The sequence below is a fragment of the Agelaius tricolor genome, unplaced genomic scaffold, assembly GCF_023055355.1.
Source record: "Agelaius tricolor isolate 1412-34295 unplaced genomic scaffold, bAgeTri1.0.p SCAF_2, whole genome shotgun sequence".
Lineage (NCBI taxonomy): Eukaryota > Metazoa > Chordata > Aves > Passeriformes > Icteridae > Agelaius > Agelaius tricolor.
Window position 1 is genome coordinate 1,794,217 of NW_027269262.1, and position 20,947 is coordinate 1,815,163.

A 20,947-nucleotide genomic window follows, 5' to 3' on the forward strand; every position below is an offset into this window, starting at 1 on the left:
GCTCAGCAGTCATAACACAGTATTTCAGATGCATAAGCCATTTTGTGTAAAATGAAGACACAGACATAAGACATAGTAAGAAGTATTAAGTGAATAAAACAATTTGCTGGATAGCTTGAATTTGTCTGGATTTATTATATGAAATGATAACAGTAGAGCAATATTTAGATGTGACTGTATTCAAACCTCAAATCAAGTGTTCATTCAGGACAGACAAAGCCTTACTCATGATTATCCTAACTTTGCTAGGTTTGCCAAATAATACTTGTTTACAAAATATTAATATTAAACTCTTAAATAAAAAGTTATATCCAAACATTAACCAGGCTACTTCTTCCACTCTCAATATTCAGTTCACTTGCACTGGTTTGTGGGATAATGTTCACAAAATAATTCTTAACAATAAGCATGAATTAAAATGAAACCTAAGTATTTTCAGCCAAATGAAATGAACATGCAACATTAATTTATAAAATCCAAGCAACTATACAGCTTGTTTTGGAATAGCTGTTGAATTAGTAATTTGCTATGCATAAGAAACATACTCTTTACCAAGCAATGAGACACAGCAAAGGAGAAATACAATAATCTTTTGAATTTGCTTTCTTTTTTTTTGCCTAAGGCTTAAATTCCTTTAGTTCCATGGCATAATATTTCACAAAAAATTGAAAACAGTTAAGAAGCCTTAAATTGAAAGCACTGGAGACAAGCTAGCTCCCATTCAGACACAGTACAAATAAAGCAAGGTCATATGAATGAGACTGCTATTACCTCTAAGCTATTTACACCTGCACAGATAAAGTTCTCAGGATTATTAAGCAAGCCATTCTTGACACACCATACAACTCCCAGTCTCTGGTGAGTACGTTGAAAAACAGTGTGCTGAGAATTTACCTCTCTACACATGCTCCTTATATTTTCCACTCAAGTTACCCTATATTACCTCAATGAAGAAAGAGCATGCACAGTTCTTAAATCCTAAATGAGTGGAGACCTCAGAGCAGTCTTCTCTTTACAACCTTTAGCTACCTGAAGGTTCCTGGAGAGGAGCCATTTACAAGGATGTGTAGAGACAGGACAAGGGGGAATGGCTTTAAACAAAAAAGGGTACGTTTCATGAGCTGTAAGAATGAAATTTTTCTCTGTGAGGGTGATGAGGCACAGGAACAGCTTGCCCAGAGAAGCTGCAGGTGTCCCATCCCTGTTTAAGGCCAGACTGGATGGGACCCTGAGCAACTTTGTTGAGTGGAAGGTATCCCTCCTCATGGTAAGGGGGTTGGAATTAGATGACCTCCAAGTCCCTTCCAGCCCAGGTTATTTTATGGCTCTATTAGATGAGGGAAGGAAGAACTTGAATTCCTCATCAGAAGCAAGGAGAAGTTGGAAAAAAAAGCTGACAATACTTACTGAGTTAAATCCTGGCCACATTCTGCACACAAGCCTTTCATAACAACAGGATGGCTGCAACCTTCCAGTCTCACCAAGACAGCCCTGAAAAAGACATAGGCATTCCATTTACAGAAGGCAGATTACAGACATGTAGATTAGTAACCCACAGACTGAATTAATTCAAGGAATAAATTCTGGTTATAACTTGAGTGTCATAACCTTAAGATATATGCTTTTGCCACAACATGGCGAAAAAGACAATAATCTATATTTTCAAATTATTAATTTTCACAACTTAAGAAGTCAACTGAATCATATACTAGGGTCAGTTTCTAAGCACAGTTTATCAAGGAAGTTCAATGAGAACAAGTATTGTTTGTCAGAAACAGTTTACATTCACTTACATACAGATCCCCATTAATACCCTACTGAGCTACACAGTAATGAAAACCAAATGCAGAAACTTTAACATCAGAGAACAGCTCAGGTTCTCTTCCAAAATCACTGAGTCCAACCATTAACCTAACACTGCCAAGCCCACCACTAAACCATGTCCCTGAGCATCACATCTGCATGTCTTAAATTCATCCAGGGATGGCATCTTGACCCCTTCCCTGGACAGCACATTCCATTGCTTGACAACTCTTCCTGTGAAGAAATTTCTCCTCATATCTAGTATGAACCACCCCTAGCACAACTTGAGGTAATTAATTTCCTCTCCTCCTATTGCCTGATACTTGGAAGAAGCAACTCCTATCTGGCTATAGCCTCCTTTCAGGCAGTTGCAGACAGCGATAAGGTCCTCCCTTGAACCTACTTTTCTCCAGACTAAACACCTCCAGCTCCCTCAGCTGTTTCTCATCAGACATGTGCTCTAGATTCTTTACCAGCTTCACTGCCATTCTCTGGACATGCTCCAGGACTTCAATGTCTTTTTTGTACAGAGAAGTCCAAAATTTAACCCAGAATTTGAGATGCAGCCTCACCAGTGCCGAACACAGAAGCAGACAAGTTCTGTACCAATTTAATCTTATTATTTTCATAGCAGACATATATTGCTTCAATCATCTCATAAAAATATTTTAATTTCTGATCCTTAAGCCTTGACTCACCACATCGTAAAATAAAGACATAGGAAATGATATTTTATTCTTTCTTTTAAACAATGGCTAAACCAAACCAGAAATTGGAGCTGGAAACAGAGAAGTGTGACATTCACTATTCCAAACTCTTTAGAAGACAAACTCTACTTTTCAGTTGAATAGTCCAACTAAAGTATTCCTCATCCAGTTATCAAAATTCAAAATTCCTGGTCTTGAAAATATCATAATTTATTTTCTCTCAAACACTTAACAGTCATTATAAGAGACTTGTTTCCTTCATTACAGATGGAGAAACTGATCTTTCAGACTTCCTATTTTTAAAAACTTCTAAGAAGTAGATAGCAGTACCTCAGCTATTGCAAAAATTCCCCAACTCTGTGATAATGTGCTACAGCATCTCCCTAATATTAAAAAAAAAAAAAAAAATAAAGGTCAAGCAGCTAAAAAAGAAACACACCCAAAAAGCAAAAAAACCCAACAAAATCCAAGCTCTTTCATATACTGACTGTAGTGTTTGAAGTACGGCTTCAAACCTGTATGCAATAAGCAGACTGCAACATGAAGAAAACTGTTTTGCATGCCCAAATCTCTCATTCATATATCTGACTACTAAGCATCCGGGAATTCTAAGCAGAAATCCAGTTTCTAAATAATACCTGCAACTGTTTACTTGCAATGTGTCCCTTGTTCTTCAACAACCAGAAGAATGATGACTCTACTGCTGTAGAGAATGATGAACAGAAGAAGAACAATGAACAAAACTGCAGTTCGTGCCCCTAGTGAGGATTATTTTCCTCTTTGAGAGCAAAAACCAGATTCGGGTCAGGTTTATTTCAAAAGAAGTCTTCACAAGCCATCATACTACCAGTATTCCCATTTACAAATGTGCAGATCTACGCCCTTTTCATTGGCAGCCATTTTCTGCTTGGAAATTACACCTCTTCCTGTGTAGGCATCTCAGATCTCCTTTTTTTTTTTTTTTTTTAAACATGGTATGTATTTCAAAGAAAACAAATTGCCAGAAAACAAAGCCAAGACTCTTGGCTCTTCAAAAGAACTGCACAAGATAAAGTACTTTAGTGGCCCTTCACTGCATGATTATTTCACAGATTTCACAGAATTTTGGTCTCCTCTCATCCCCCTATGTTTGCATTATTTCATTTGTCTCTTCTCCCCGCTCCCTTTGACAATATCTCTGTCTTTCTGTCTTTTACCTTGATGCACTGCTAAGCTCCTTTTTAGGCTACCAATGCACACTAATGGTCATGTCAGAATTTTTCATTCTCACCACATGTTCAGTGTATGAATTAGAAATTACAGACACACCTAAAAGGCCAAAAAACATGCCCCACAGTACAGGGTACAGAAACATGCTTAAGAGATTAGAGCACCTGAGTTTATACCCCATATGAATTGGTTTTCAATAGTTCAGAAGAAAAAAGCCTTTCAACTCCAGCTTGGAAGTCACAGTATCTCTAGACATTCTCTACTTCACAGTGAAGGTAACCTCACACTCCAGGTATGCAACAGAAGAAGCTGGCATACTCCTGGGCCAAGATGTGATTCAAAATTGGACATGCAAGAGCAATGATTTTTGTAAGAAAATTAGAGTTCTAAATTACTCATTGATACTGTTCCTAAACAGCACCACTGTACCTTATTGCATACCAAGCACGACCACTAAAATAGCAATTTTGCTCCTACAAAATCTAAACATAACCAGAACTCCTGGCCACACTGACGTGCTGGAGATAAAACAAAAAGCACAGGATACAAAGTCCTCTGTCATATTGTTCTCTGTGATGCTCAACCCAAAGGACACAGGAAGAACTCCAGAGCCCTGATAAAGCTCTGAGCAACATATAACCAAAGGGTCAAGTTTCAATTACAACTGTCAGGATCTTAGGCAGATTTCTCTCAGGGAAAAAGCCCAACACTACTTAGTGCTGCAGAAGGAAAGCCTGAACTCTACTAAGGCCTAGGCACACTTAAGTTTTAGCACATGTGTTTTAATTACTAAAAAGGAACAAACACAGACCTCAAGTAGAATGATTTTTTTAAATTTCACACCTGGAAGCTCTCCTTCACTGTTGAAGTGAGGGATTTTCAAAATGTAATGGCCAAGATCAAAGCCAATTATCAGACAAAAGTGAGCTGAATCAAAGTGTGCATGTCTGGTTTTAAATGGCTGCATACATCAAACACAGGTTCAGATTTCTGCCTGTTCTCTTCTCCAGGTTGTAAGCGAAACCCACTTAAAAGAAGAGAGCCTTTCCCTATTCCATTTCTACAAAGATAAAACAGATTTCCCCTCTCACCCCCTCCAAATAAGAGGAACTAGGGCACACTTCACTGCTGGCAACATTAAGAGCATCTTCATCTTCTTCACGATCCACTCGGTGATAAGCAGAGCTAACTGCCTACTTCAACAACAGCAATCCAAGGAAACTGCCACAAAAGATACAAAAAACTGCACAAAAGATTTTCTAGTTTTACAAACTGTCCCAACTGTGCAGATGAGCCAGGTGAAGCAACTCGGTAAGAACCACTACACTGTGACAAGCAAACTCTTTTCTGAGCAACCATGGAGGTGGTAGATCATTCCAATACCCAGTATGATAGCTAAATGACTGCAACAGAAACATGAACTACCCACGTGGTGTCTTTAGTAGAATGAAACTTGAACTAGTAAATAAGGAAACCCACTCAGGGCCCTTACTCACATTCCTTCCAGATGTACTTGTAAACAACACAGAAATTAGGTGAGCCATTTAGGTAAAATTTTAATTTTTGTGGCCACAATCATGAATAGGAACAGATATTTACCAACAGCCTCAGGATGCAACTGATCATAAGTTCATCACTGTTCTCCCAGTACTTACGTACACCCTATTTCTAAACTAAGTCTTTTAATAATATCTGCTTTAAGTAAGCCGCATGGTAAAGAAAAAAGACCAAGGGAGAAAGCTTTTATGAAATCCAACATGAAGGTTTTGCCTTTATTAACAAAGGAAGACAATGCTTGCACTAATCCTAAAGCCTGGTCATTACTGTTGACTCCAAATGGAAGAACTTTGTATCAAGTATAACCATGGCACTGGTTCCTGGTAACTGAATTACACTGGAAAGCCAAAACAGAGTTGCTCTATTTGTGCTACACCTCACTTGTAGCAACCAGTTTACTGAATCAAGGGAACCCACTGCAAACAAAACGCATTCCCCTGAACACTTTATTATTTCTTAAATTTTCTTTTGTGGTTGGTCATTCTTTTTCCGCATGTCTAACACTTCCTGCAGCAAGTACAGGAGTTAGAGAAGAACAGAAACAAGAACTTCTTGAGATTTTTTTTCCATAATAAGGTTACTATTTACATAAGGAGGGGCTGGCCAGCTGCAGCACTCGAGTACAACGGCCACAAGGCCACAATATGTCTTCACAGCTCTGTATCTTAAGGATACTCAGCATAACACAGGAATAGAGAAGTTCCCTCTGTTACTCAGAACAAGTCTAACCTGACTGTACATTAACCATGGCCTTCTATTACAGCTTTGCTTCACTTCCAGAGGCAATAGCTCCAATGTCATGCTGCCAGAGAAAGGCAATGGCCTACTTTCTTTACTCCCCATCCTCATGTTTCCCCGGGACGCCCACCCCCTCCTCTGGCACTACCAGAAAAGACAATTTCAGTACCCTGCAAGGTAGAACTCATTAGCCCTAACCAAGTTTTCTGCTGGTTTTAGAGTCAAGCAGCTGGTAAAACCAGCCCAGCAAGGGTGACCGATCAAAGCTGCAAATGTTCCACAAACAAGGCTAAGACTGGGGAATGACAAGACACAGTTTGAACAACTTACATTTTCTCTCCACAGTAACCAGGCTACTTTGTTAGCATTTATCTTGCCTATCTGTAAAGATTAGCTTGGACAACTCCAAGTCATGGAAACATAAGTTTTACTTATTCTCTTAAAGTCTGCTTCAAGGTATCATGCACTGGCATTGAAAATATAGTGCAAATTTCCAAGATGATGGTACTGCCATGCACTGACTCACATCTCATGCGACTGCTGGCAGCCAAGTAATTGCTGGGTTTCCTCAGCTGTGTTTGGTATAAAGAGAGACCTCAAATACCACAAGAAACACAAAGACCAAGTTGTGACTGTGATCCCTTAAAGCTGCTGCTCTCAATTTGATGTCATATGCCCTTCCAATTCGCATTAGAAGATGTCCAAGAGTACTAGTGCAGCAAAAGGAGATGCTGGTGTGCAAGTGAACAGAATAATCACTGTCTTGGTTTGCCAGAATGCTCGAGGGGATTTTACTGGCAAACTGTCAAGGGGTAAAAATACCAAATGAGCACATCTTCAGATCTATGATTATTAATACCAACCATTACTGAATCAACCAACTGATCTAGAACAAATATGAGCACAAAATCCCTTAGTTGTCAGATGAAGTTAGAATCAACCTAAAGCCTGCTTCTACAGTTTCATTAGTCAGATTTCTGAAACATTGACATTTTTGTTTGCTTATACCAGAACAGTATTTTGTTCTGGTATAAGCAAATGTGTGTGTCTGCAGCATTTAGTATCCCTACTAAGGGCCCTTATGACCAATTTACATCAAACTACAGCCTTTGTTACATAGGACTCCAGTTTTGTAGCAAGGATATTTCCAAAGCCTGAATCATCTTAGTCTCACTATGTAAGAATATTTAACAACTGGATTTATATATTTAACTGTCATTAATATCTGTGAGGAAGCAGAGAGAGTCCTTGAATAATTGATTAGAAGTACCAAGGATTCACAAAGGCACATGGCCCTTGTTGCTCCAGGCAACACATAGCCAACAGCCTCTTCAAGCTGTTGGAGGAAATGTCCACTACCGCAGCCACTTGACTTACACTCAGGGACAGCAAACACACACAGCTGCACTTCAAATATGCATGAATCCCAGACACCTCACCCAAGCAAGTCAGGCCTTTTGATAAAATCCCCCAAAACCTAAACAAAACCCCCATACCCTAGCCTAGATAACTTGGTAAGAACTGCTGTGAGCAGTAGCTCACAGAAAGCACAGTTCACACTTGAAGGCATCATCTCAGTTCTCCAAAGCTAATGGGGAAATTAATGGTCTTCAGTTGATTTTTCCTCTGTTAAATACAGACTATTCACAACTAGGAGTTAATGTATTGGTGAATTTTTTCTTCTACTTTTCAAGAAAGTACCTATTCAGTTTAAGACTAAGGTAATAAATGCCAAGAGAAACATGGGCCTGGAGTTTCTGGGTTTTATTTATAATCCAAAAAATATTTTAAGCTTGAAGTAAATCCACTTCCATGATTTGCAAGGCTTTAAGTATTTCTATTTACTTCTGGAGAAGAGTTTGCATCACAAGCAAGGAGGGTTACCTTTCTTTCACCTTCTATGCAGACATCTATGAACAGCTGCTTGCATGTTTCAAAAAGCCACTTCTAAGAGTTAACAATGTATAATCCTTACATAAGATCTAGTAAATCATTCAAATATTATTTACAATGTCTTTTTTATTTAGAATATTTAAAATCAGAAGTATTATTACTTATGAGAATTCAAGACTAATTTTTTTTTAAAGGGAGAAGGTACAAATACAGTTCTCAATGCTTTTACATAGAACCCCTAGTTCACACAGAATGAATTCCGAAGTACAAAGATACAAGCCTGTAACTCTGTAACTTGTATCTCTAGCAATAAGTACTTTGAATAATCACAGAAGAAAACAGGCTGTCATATCTCAGTAATTCATTTAAGCAATAAACAGTTCTGCAGCCCACTCCCCCCATTACGGTTGTCAAATGCTGACATTACATTTATGAATTTGCTTTTCTATTGTCACTTCTCTCTGACTGCAGTATTAGTGATACAGCAGTTCTCAAATACCTGCTGCAAAACTCCACCTGGGAGTTGAGGAACATCCACCTGACAGCAGGATCAAACCAAATCTATGCGATGAACCCTGGCAATCTAAGTGGCACTCAGTCAAAAATTTGAACTGACGGTATAGCCTTCTAATTGGCAGAACAACAATTAACCTAAACCTGCAGTTTTCTCAATCCACACTTGAATGCTCACATTAGTTACTAAAGAATGGTACTTGTAGATGAACTGTTGCAAATCCAGACAACAGTCTCGGACTAATTCCACTGCTGGCTAACTTTTTGGGTTTTTTTCAGGCATACAACTCTCCCTCAGATAAAGGCACAATTTCCCCTTATCTCAGACCAACTTACCACCCGCATTCCTCCTACGCCCAGTCAAGATCACCTGTAATTACCAGAATAAATTTGGTTTGCCTCCTGCATCTGTAGGTTCACATCTAGACAAAGAGCAACAGATGAACACCAACACAGCCTGGACACCAAAGCAGAGAAAGAGAGTTTCAAATACAAACACACACAGAGCTGACATCAAAGCTATAAACATGGGCTTTACCTCTTCCTGTGCAAAGAAATCTGGGAGGATTCTGTGATATTTCCCCCTCTGCCTTGGAAAGCTGCATCTATTAACAGAATATTACACCTTCTCCAAACATTTTATCACTTTTCCCACTAAAACCATGCACTTACGCAATCACAGTCCCTTTGCCTGTTACTTCCAAACAGCAAATAAAATGGGAAGAGGTTTACTGCAGGATGCACAATCCTCAAGTCTAACAGCTTCCTCCCATCCTTTCCTTTAATAGATACTGTGGCAAACTGAGCTGGATGCTACATCCTGCATACTATCCTCTGGGACTTGCTGTTAAACCAGATGAACACAGTTACATAGGAAAAATTAACAACTTTTAACACCCTTAAGAGCAATTATGAACCAAGTGGTGTGGTGTCCAAAATGGACACCAATTATGTGGTGTCCTAAGTTACACCACAGTGTTCATCGAGGAGCAGTAGCTCCACATTTGACAGCAACCATATGACAACAGCATTGTGTGAGCCCAGAAACCCAACACACTCTGAAAGCAGAGGACAACAGCTTAGAAAGCTGCTCAGCTTATAAAAGGTAAGTGTGATAAATAGCTGTAAAGTTGATCAAGTTCTCTTCTTGAGCAATGCTTTCTTTGGTTAGGGCCACTTGTCCCCCCTCATCCCTTCTGTGAATGAGAATCCGCAGCATTTAGTCCACTAAGCTTGGACCAAGACCATTTGCCTTTCACACCTTTTCAAATGTTGCAAAGTCTTAGATGCCATCTTCAAACTAGAAAACACTAGAAAGCAAACAAATAGGCATTCTTCAATTCCACTGTATCAAAATCTCTGCCTTATGCTACACTGTTTCTTAGAACAGTTGCAGAAAAGCCTTTTTTTTTTTTTTTAAGATATTAGTGCAATAGTGACCTGGCAATATCCCAACTCTTACCTTAAAACAGAAAGCATTTCCTTTAACACAGCAACACATTGTTAAAGAAAACCAAGGGAGCCTTTCCATCTTCCAAAGCCTTTTTAAGACCAGCAGTCTCTCCTGCTGGTTACAGTTCTATCCTTTCCCTACTTCCAATTCCATAGGTCGAACTTCAACATAACCAAACTTAGACAAAATGTATAATCAAGATCCTTAAACTGTAACCTGCAATGCATTACCTGCTCTCCAGGAAGTCATTTCATGCTCCCCTATTTGCTTTAAAGGGCAACTACTGCCAATTCAGATATCCACATATAGCAGAAGACCTTAAGTTAATTTAATTTTAACTACACAAAATAGATAACCATAAGAAGATTTTATAAGTGACAACTTACAATGAATTGTCTATTATAATTTTCCAAAAGAGGTCCCAAAAATTAAAGGCTGGCAGCTCTTTACTGAACCTTGAGGCTACTATGTCAAGACAAACTTTCAGAACAATTCAAAGCAAAAGTCTTGTCACTCTCTTCCTTCCTCAAACTTTTCCAACCCTTCCCAGGACAAACATCTATGTATTGTGCAACAGAAAAATTAAAGGTCTCATTACAGTCCCCCTGTGAGAATTTTTATCCATACATTTTCTCTTAAGAAGAGAAAAACTACAGAAAACCACATCGCAGTTGCTGAGAAGAAACAACATGCACACTTGCCTTTGAAAAAGAGTGGTTTTATAAACAACTCTAGTATTAAAGTAAAGCTCAAAAGTACCCTAAAGAAATTAGACAGCAATAACTAAGAAAGAAAATCCATGACCATTTGGGCAATAATCACAAAAGAAAACAGGCAAAAATTGCGTAAAAATACTATCTATTTCCAGCACAGACATCTACAAACCAACATTTTTTAAAAAGCACTATAACCTGCTTGTAGTTCTCCGATGGGATGCATAAAACACTACCATGAGCTATCTCATTCTGTCTGCTGGCCCATACACACACAGCAAAAAGTCCTTGAGCTCAAGTAAGATGAGCAACTCAGAGTACAAACTAAGAGAGCAGAAAATTCCCTCATTTGGGAGAAACCTTTTAAAGATAAGAACATTAGGAAGACTATCATACAAAATGCTGAATGGAACACACACAACTTTAAAAATGTTATTCCCCAGTGTTGACATGCTATTTATTCCCTTGATCACTCTACTGGCATTTACACAATCACTTTGATCTGACCCATCTATGGCTACTGCTGAAAGGATAAATTACTCCCCCTTTCCCTGTACCACACTCCTGTTGAAGCAACTGAACAAAACAAGGGAATTGATTACTATGGACCATTTTACAGGAGATTGGGTGGGAAGGATGAGAAACTAAGCCATCTTTAACTACATGTTTTCCAACACCCTACTGAGTGCAAGATGAAGGCACTCAAGTCTGAGCATCCCTTCCAGCCAACTCTCATATTAGCATGAAGCAACCAGGAAACCATGGTCTAAGAAAGCCACACTGAGAAAAACTGCATACACAAGGCTGTTACAACCACACTACTGGTAAATTCCAAGCCTGATGCCTGTTTCCAACCAAACCTGGCTGAGCAGCTTGATCCTCTTAGATAAAGAAGCTCCTACAAGTTTTGTGAAACAAGGCCATATAAAGAAAAGGAACTTTGTCCTCTACCATTCAGTCCAATGAACTATCCTGCGAGCTTCCAACTTGTTAGGTGCCTATGAATAGGCAAAAGAGAAGGCAATGAAAGACAAAAGTCCTCATTTAGAACTTGCATCTTTTTTACTATCCAGTTCAACCAAACACCAGAGAGATACCCTTCTTTTAATGTTTCTTGGTATCACATGGCAGAAAGGAGAAGGGGAAAATAAAAAAAAAAAAGGAGACAGAAGTCAGAAAGATGTGTACTGAAACTTACTATAAAAATAATGGGATGAATTCACGCATAAAAAGGAATTAGACAAGAGATACACTAAGTGAGGATTGTTAAGTATTATTCAACAATCCTCAATTGGCACTGAGGGGTTTTTTAGACTCATACCTTCATTAAGTATTTGCCAGGATATTATGAAAACATTTGTGTCTAACAAAGAGCAAGGTACTTTTTCCTGTAGTTTGTTAAAAGTGTCACCACTTTAAAATAAACTGCAATTCATTAGCATTTTTTCCCCCCTGGAAGACTGTAAGATACATGGTACCGGGGTCTAGCCTTAAGTGGACAGTAAACCAGGCCCTGAGCCTATGTGACATTAGATAACCAAAAGAAGATATTATTTTAAAAATATATAATCAAGTTTCTGGCACAAAAAAACCCCAAAAAAACCCAACAAAAACCAACAACCAAGCAATGACACAAAAATCTAGAACTTTAGAGAACAAATCCCCACCTCTTTCCTGCTATCTTCTCCAAAACCAAAACCAACAAGTTTTGCTTTGCTAGGAACCAGATAGTTTAAACAAGATTTTTATTACAACACAAATATACTCTGTAGAAGAATGTGAATTTTCACTATTAAAGGTATGTGGTAAGACACAAAGATACCCAGATTAAATATACAGGTAATAAATATTTCAGAAGACTCTTCTAATGTGAACCAAACAAGACACTTGTAATACTCTGTCCCATCAGCAGGGCAATCATTTTATATTAGAAACACTTAGGTAAATATTTGCATAAAAAATTAATACTGACCCAACCCAGAATCCTGCCATACCTGTAGCACCTTCAGAATGATTAACCCTGATGGCTAACTGGCACTAATAACACACAGAGCAGTGCAGTATTTTTGGCACTTTATTTGTTGCTCCTGCTACCCATCAAAATTACACTTCATTAACATCAAAGGCCTTTCATTAACTGCTTCCTGTATTCCCTGTTATTTACAGTCCTAAAAGGTTAGACACCTTTCTCTCTCAAGTTCCAGTCTGACATGTGGTGCAAGCCTACTTCTGCAAGAATAAGCAAAAGTTAGCTACTGGCTGCATGCCTTGGGCTCTTCTCTGGGTAAAGTTTGCACCCCTCTCAATGCTAAAAAGTGGGTAATAACACCACAAAAAAAAAAAAAGTGCCGTAAATGTGCAAAATTACTTTCATGCAGCAAAAGATTCCATCTCATGCTTAATATGAAAGAAAGATAATCAAAAGTTAGAAATGTGTATTCTTAATTGGGAGAGACTTCTGCTAAATTATGTCTTTATTTCCAGAAATATTATGATCTGACAAAGAAGAAAATTCAGCCACTTATATTGTTTATCCTCAAATAAAAAGGTTTGATCAACTTATGTTCTCATGTTCTAATGAAAAGGAAAAGTATTTTGAATAGAAACAGTACTTCTACAGTGTTTTAGGGTCTGACAAATACTTGCAAGTATCTTTGGTTTAAAGAGAATTCAGTGCTAAATCAGCCAAGTTCATTTTTCTAAAGGCAGCATGACACCTACCATTCTGGACAGTTTGGATTATAAAAAGGGCATCTTCTGCTGATGATGAATAAATTTCAGCTGTTATTTACTTTAATCACACCTGTGTTTTAATAATGCAAAATCTTAACACATATTGAAATACTGTTAGTGAAATGTCATTATTTTGATGCCACAAAATGGGAAGCCACAGGCAAGAGATCAAATGTTTGCCAAAACAAACTTTTAAGTGACCAAAGAAATGCAGTTATGTCTTCAATAGCTGAATAGTTCCACTACCCTTAGGCCATGCTCTTAACTTGAACTTTTCCCTTGCACTCACCCATTAAATACCACAGCAACAAGCAAGAGAGGAACCTGACTGAAAAGTCAGAATTCCAGAAGCATAACATCTTGCAATGGTCAATATCAACTACAATCTTTCAGTTTTGTGAGATACAAATATTCCAGAAGCCAAGAACAACAGTAATAAAGAACACAATTTATTTTCTAATTGTCTCAAAGCACAGAATTGCTAATTATAATCAACTGACTGGACAAATCCAGTAAGAACAATGTATAAAAATTGGTGCATTCCAGTCCATGAAGTTAACATGGAGCAAAGCTAAAACTGAAATGCTGCTAAATCAGCAGCAGACCCAGACTACTTTAAATCGATTTTACTTTTCACTTATAATATTTTTAGTTTGGTTTTCCTTCCAAGTGCTTAGCTAACACAATGAAAAAACAGATAAAATTATCTCCCCTTTTATTCAGTGCTAGCAACATGAATTTCATCATGCATATGGCATTTTAAAATCCCAGTCTGTATTTTTAAGATCTTTTTTCGTTTGACCTAGCATTTACAGTACCTTTGTTCTACATCAGGTATTAAAGATTGCCCATGCTGCACCAGATGCAAAAGCAGAATGCTGATGTAGCACAAAAGAAAAGCCATTGTCTTATCTCTATAGCAAGAAACACACAGCTTCAGTAGCACATTATATGACTGACTGATATAAAAATGCATCAGACTAGTTTTTCTTGAACCTCTCAGAGCACCCCCATACACAGATGCTTTCCATATACTAGCAAATTTCAATCAAGAAAGTTTAGGCCTGGCTGCTCCCACCTAAAAATCAAGACAACTGCAATCAAAGTAAATAGCTTGCTGTCATAAAACAGAAGTAGATGTTTAACTAGTTTCCTGATGAGAAAGAATAAATCTGCTTAAAGTACAGGGTAGCAGGCTATTCGCCCAACTCAACGTAGAAATCTGAGCGCCCCACTATCAGGCATTTAAGAATTTAAGTCAACGAACATACAACCTTATTAGCCAAACCCATTGCTAAACTATACGAAAAAGGTCTTTTTTAGTCCCTTGTTGTTCTGAAATATAAAATCTTGACTGTATTTGTGAAGTCTTATACATTAAAACATCAACAGTATTAAAAACATTTAGACACCCAATATTACGTGTAAGGTACTTAATAATTTTATAATGCCTTGCCGCACTGTTGTTTCCCATTAAAATTCCTTCTATGGAGCACAAAATTATCTGTTTGCTCCGGAGTTTTGCACCAACCTAACCACCAAACTAAGAAGAGTCTATTAGGAGAAGAGGCAGTAGGCAGAAAGTGATGCTCAGGAAGTTCCACCTGAACAGGGGGAACAACTTCTTTATTGTGCTAGTGGCTGTACACTAGAAGAGGTTCCCCAGACTGTGGAGCCTTCCTCACTGCAGATATTCCAGAACCATCTGGATGCAATCCCATTCAACATGCCGTAGGGCGACCCTGCATGAGCAGCGAGGTTGGACCAGATGACGCACTGTGGTCCCTTTCAACCTAACTCATTCTGTGATTTTGCGATTTCTAAGTGGCGCTTCCAGTAAGCGCAGTGTTTAGAGAACCCCGACACAGCAGGAGGGACGCACCGCTCTCTGAGACAGAGCTCACGGCAAAGGACTCAGCTCTGAAACATGGGACTGGAGCACGATCCCTCGGCACCTCCCCGGACGCTTCCTCCTCCTCCTCCTCGCACGGCAGCTTCCCTGCGCTCTTCCCCAGAGGAAGAGCCTTTGTGAGCAGGGCCCGGCCCGGCCCCTCGGAAGGAGCACGAAAGCCGCGTCCCGCCAAGGCGGCCCCCTCGCCCGCCCGCCCCCGGCCCGCACTCACCCGGGCGCGATCACCTGGCCGGGCCGCGCGCACAGCTCGCGCACCACGCCGGGCCGCTCCGCGCGCAGCCTGCGCTCGGGGCCGCCGCGCTGCGGGCGGGCGGAGGCGCCGCTGGCGGCGGGCGGCAGCGGGGCGGCGGCGGGGCCGGCGGGGCGCGGGGCGGGCGGCGGCGGCAGCGGGGCGCAGAGCGCCAGCACCGACCCGATCTGCACCGCCGCCCCCACCGACACCTTCCACTCCAGCAGACGCAGCGGCCGCGGACCGGGAGCGCGAATCTCCGCCACCGACGCCGGGCCTTCCGCGCCGGGCCCGCTGCCCCGCTCCGGCCGCTCTTCCATCGCCCCGTCCGGCGGCGGAGGGTGAGTCGGGGGTGCCCGGCAGTAGGGACGGACCTGGCGCTACCGCCGCCGGGGCGTTTCGGGACGCCCCGACAGTCACGGGTGGTGCCGACGGCGGCGGGGTCACGACAGCTCCGCGCAGGCGCCGCGCCGCGCGTCCGGCCTCGCTTAAAGGCACAGGCGGTGGCGGCCCGGCCCGCAGGGCGGCGCGGGGAGCAACTACGGCTCCCGGCAGCCCCCGCGCCCCGCCCGCCGGCCCCGAGCGGCCTCACAGAACCGGAACTGGAAATATCCCGAGTTCGGACCCGCGGGCATCTTGGGATCCGACTAGTGGCCGTGCACGGAACACCCCCAGAATCGCATCATGTGCCTGAGAGCGTTGTCTGAGCCTTTCTTGAACTCTGTCAGGCTTGGTGCTGTGACCACTTCCCTGGAGAGCCTGTTCCAGTGCTCAGCCATACTCTAGGTGAAGACCCTTTTATTTTTCTATTATCCGACTTACTGTCTCGGCTTAGCCCCTTTTATTTTCCTGTTATCCGACTGTCTTGGTTTAGCCCTAGCCAGCAGCCACGCCTTACACAGCCACTTTCTCACTGCCCTACCAGCAGAACTGGGGAGAGGCTTGGAAGGGTAAAAGCTGGAAAACTCATGGGTTGAAAGGATGACAGGAAAACCAAAAGCCATGTGCTCAAACAAAGCCAAACAAGGAATTGATTCACTGCTTCCCATGGGCAGGCAGGTGTTCAGCCATCCCCAGGAGAGCAGAGCCCCATCACGTGTCACAAGTTGGGAATACAAACACCATCACTCCCAATGCCCCCCCCTCCCTCATTCCTCCCTCCACTTTATTTACTGACCATGATGTTGTGGGGTCTGGAATATCCCTCTGGTCAGTTGGGGTCACTTCATCTGTCCTGGCTGTGTCTCCTCCCAAGCACCTGCACATTCATTGCCAGCATGGCAGTATGGAAAGCAGAAAAGGCCTTGGCTCTGTGCCAGTCCTGCTCAGCAATAACAAAAACATCTGTAAATTATCAATCCTGTGCAATCCTGTGCTCAGCACAAATCTAAAACACAGTCCCATTCCAGCCACTGTGAATGAAGTTAACTCTACCCTAGCAAAATCCAGAGCACCAATCTAAACCTCCCCTGACACAGCTTCAGGCCTTTCCCTTGGGTCCTGGCACTGGTCACCACAGAGAGGAGATCAGTGCCTGCCCCTGCTTTTCGTGTTGTGAGGAAGCTATGGACTGAGTCCCCTCTCAGTGTCCTCTAGGCAGAACAGACCAAGTGTCCTCAGCTGCTCCTCATACAGCTTCCCCTCAAGACCCTTCACCATCCTTGTGGACCTCCTTTGGAGACTCTATAAGAGCTTTATATGTTTTTTATATTGTGGTGCCCAAAACTGCACACAGCACCCGAGGTGAGGCTGCACCTTTGCAGAACACATTTGGACAGTCACCTCACTCTGCTCTATGTGGGTGCTGCCTGAGGCCTGGACCCTGAGGAGCCTGTGGAAGCTCTGCAGCATTCTCCAGCTCTCCCCTGGGTGGGAGGGCAGGTGGAAGAGGAGGGCACCCTTGCCTGGCAGAGCAGCCAGCTCCCCGTGGCACTGGCCCCACACCGCAGTACACTGGCAGGGCAGGGAGGAGGAATAGGGCAGAGAGGAGCTTGGATGTGGATGTAGCCACGGAGGAGCTTGGATGTGGACATGGCCCAGCAGAGGCACAGCCAAACAAGCCCAGCAGGGCTGACTGGAGCTGAGGTCAGAGACATCCCTAAGGGTGTATGTTCTCCACCAAAAGATGCCATGGACATGCTTCCCACCCACGGCAGCCACATGGCAGGGTACTTTTATCTCTTCAGCCACATGCCAAGGATGGAGGCCTTGTGCCATGTGCAAAACCTTGTGCAGCCTGCTATGGAGCAATGAGATGCTCTGAGCTTCCATGGGAATGCTCAACTACCTCAGGATCTCTAGTGCTTGTTTAGCAAGTGCACCAAATCTTTTTACCTCGTTGCTGTTCCCTGAATTAACATCTTGACCTAAGAACTCAGAGCAGCAGATGCCATGGTCTTCCACAAGGAGTCTTTTCCAGAGAGTGACTGGCTTGCTAGTGGACAGGATTTTGGTAGGGATGTTGAGGAATACATGTAGTGCCCATAGCTCAGTATGCAGGTGCAGTGTGAGCTGCAGGTGGAGCACTGGAGGGGCAGGAAACTGAACCTGAGCCCAAGGCGAGAGGCCATGACCTGCCAACCCTTTGCATAACAAAGGGCCTGGGGACCTGTGGTGTACCCAGGGGACCTGGGCAACCCAGAGACACAGGAGGAGCTGGTGACTCCAGACTTTTCCATACTTGAACTTAAAGGGTATAAAAGCCCAGGGTTTCCTTTGCCGCTCCTTAGAGGTACCCACCTCAAGCTGTTATTTTTTATATTGCACCATGATTAAATTATTTTAAGGGTCAAGATGTCTGAGATTCTGCTAAAGGAAACCTGGGGTTGAGCCCATAAGGAAACCTGGTCTGTCTGGGAGTATGGGGGATGCAGCTGCCAAAGGGGCCTTGGTCCCAGATTAGGTGATGTCAGAGGGCTCCTGGATGGTCAGACAGGGAAGTTTCCTTAACAGGGAGAAGCCTGTCAGCATACAGTCTACAGGCAGTCTCCAAACAGTAGGTACTCCTGAGTTTTTCCCTTTTAACATTAGTTAAGAGAGACCCTAAAACAAGGCCAGTGTGGACTGGTTGGGAACTGGACCTGCCAAACATCGCTATGAACATCATTATGAGCTTGGGTTGTGAGACAGCCACCATCACCAACAACCAGAAACTGGGAAATTTTGGAGTGAAAGTTGCTGTGCCTCTATTATCAGCTCCTTGTACACAGATACAATGGCATATTGTATTGTGTATTATTCTTAATATTCTTTTCATGCTGTCCTGCACATGTGGTAAAGCTGCTTCATAAAAGGTGAGTACTTTTTGCGTAGTATTCCATCTCTCTACTACTTGTGTTACTTTATTTCCTCTTTCATAATCTGAAATAAATAAAATCTGAAAATCTGAAATGAAAATAAAAATAATCAGCACTGAAGCAATATGCCCTTGTTCTCTTCCACATGAAAACTGAACTTTGAACCCCCAGTGAGCTCTAATGAGGCCACCTTCAAACTCTACCAGGAAGTGCTGACTTGCAGGATTTCTCCTCAACTCTCACCTCAGTGTTTTTATCTCACACCCAGCCTTCTTTCTTTTGTAGAGTGGATTGATACTGTTTTGCTCAGGGACAGCAGGCTGACCACTGCCTCGAGAGTGCAAAGGAAAAAAGGTAGCCTCAAGGATCAGGAGAATTCATCAGGAATTCCACTATTAAAACTTCTTAGACTTCCAAATCTAGCAAAATCCAATTCCATCAAGACTGGTTGTCATAATAGTCAAGGAAAGGATGAAATAATAGCTGAGGTGGGAAGGGACCTTTGGCAATCATCTAGTCCTAGCTCCCCATCTCAAAGCAGGGGCAACTAGCAGGTTTCTCAGGGTCACGTCCAATTGGGTTTTGACTGTCTCCAAGGACGGAGACTCTAGAGCCTCTGTGAGCAACCTGTGCCAGTGTACAACTGACCTTACATTGAAAAAAAGCTTTTTCTTGTGATTAAGTGGAATTTTGTATGCTTCAGTTCATGCCAATTGTGTCTTGTCCTTTTACAGGGCACCACTGACAAAAGTCTGTCTTTGTCTTCTTTATCAACCCTCCCCCATCTCTATCAAATGTTTATACACATTGGTAAGATCCCTCTGGAGCCTTCTGTTCTCCAGGCTGAACCATCCCAGCTCTCTCTCTCATTTCATCTCATCTCTTCTCACGTGACAGATGCTCCAAGCATTTTAATAGCATTGTGCCCCTTTGCTCCTGTTATTCCAGTCTCTTGCACTGGCCCCAGCACACCCAATGTGGGGTCACCAGTGCTGAGTGCAGGGGAAGGAGCACCTCCCTTAAACCTATTGGCAGTGCTCTTCCTAGTGCAGCGTAGAATGCTGTTGTCTTCTTTGCTGCAAAGTTTACCTTTACTTGTTCAAGGGGAGCTTGGTGGCCATCAGGGTCCTCAGGGCCTGCACTGCAGAGCTGCTTCCCAGACACTTGGCCTCCAGCCTGTCCAGATGCTTGGAGTTGTTCCTCCCTACAGGCAGAACATGGGATTTCCTTTTCTTGAACTTCATGAGGTTCCTCTCTCCCCATTTCTCCAGGGTGTCAAAGTCCCTCTGGATGGCAGCACAGCAATTTAGCCTGTCACCCACTCCTCCCAGCTTGGTATGAGCTGCAGACTTGCTGAATGTGCACTCTGCACCATGGTCAAGGTCATTAATTGTAGAGAGCTTTTTGGATAATTGGTTAGCTGAGAAAAGACATTCCGATGTGATACCGATGGATAAGGGTAAGAGAAACAAGCTGGGAACTGAGCAACCGGTGCCCAATTATGGGCGAAGGTCACAGTGACCTTCTCTAAAACGGGAAGACGAGAGAGAAAATTGCTTGCCAGAAAATGTAGCTATCCCAAGGTAGAGAAATTAGAAGAATGTACACATAGAAGCAAAATAATTGTTAAGAGATAGAAGTAAGTGTGTTTGATCTAAGTGTGCTTTAACCAATAATGAGCTCGGCTTTTGCAATATGTATAAGCTTCATTAACACTAATATAAATATGTGTAGAGTTTCAATAAACTTCGAGATTTGCTATTCATCGCATATAGTGTGTCGCATCTCTCCCGCCGCTACGACAATTAATGATAATGTTAAACAGTATTGTTCCTGATATTGTCCCCTGGGCAAAGCATCTGTGAGTGGAAAACTGGTGACAGGACACTCCTAGCACAGCATGAAGCACCAGGGACAAGCTTCATATTCATATTTATATTCATAGGCATCTTTGGTGGTTTGGTGGTGGTTAGTTTTTTTTGGTTTTTTTTTTTTTTTTCCCCATTTCTGCCCTAGAGAATAACCTCTTAAAGAAAACCAGGAAAGACTGTCAATTTTGTCCATATTCCCTAAGTGTAATCTTGCCTTGTGTTTGAAGGTTAGCTCAGGTAAACAAACTTTGTTGGTACTGAATTATTACTCGCGTTATTGTCTGTGGGGAAGATAGTCTTGGCAGCAGAGCAGAACCATG

General features: G+C 42.1%; 1 protein-coding gene across 2 annotated transcripts in view; it reads right to left on the reverse strand.

Annotated features, from left to right (window-relative positions):
* The window catches only part of CTDP1 (CTD phosphatase subunit 1), a 100,595-nt gene extending 84,622 nt beyond the window's left edge, over positions 1–15,973 (reverse strand). Inside the window, exons 1-2 of one of the 2 annotated variants that reach the window (XM_071450618.1) lie at positions 15,443–15,973; positions 1,408–1,491 (exon numbers count right to left, since the gene is read on the reverse strand). In XM_071450618.1, the coding sequence (XP_071306719.1) occupies positions 1,408–1,491; positions 15,443–15,780 (422 nt within the window). In that variant the 5' untranslated portion in view covers positions 15,781–15,973. The remainder of the gene's footprint in view (positions 1–1,407; positions 1,492–15,442) is intronic. The other variant, XM_071450610.1, reaches the window with a different exon arrangement.
* Positions 15,974–20,947: the final 4,974 nt, after the last annotated feature.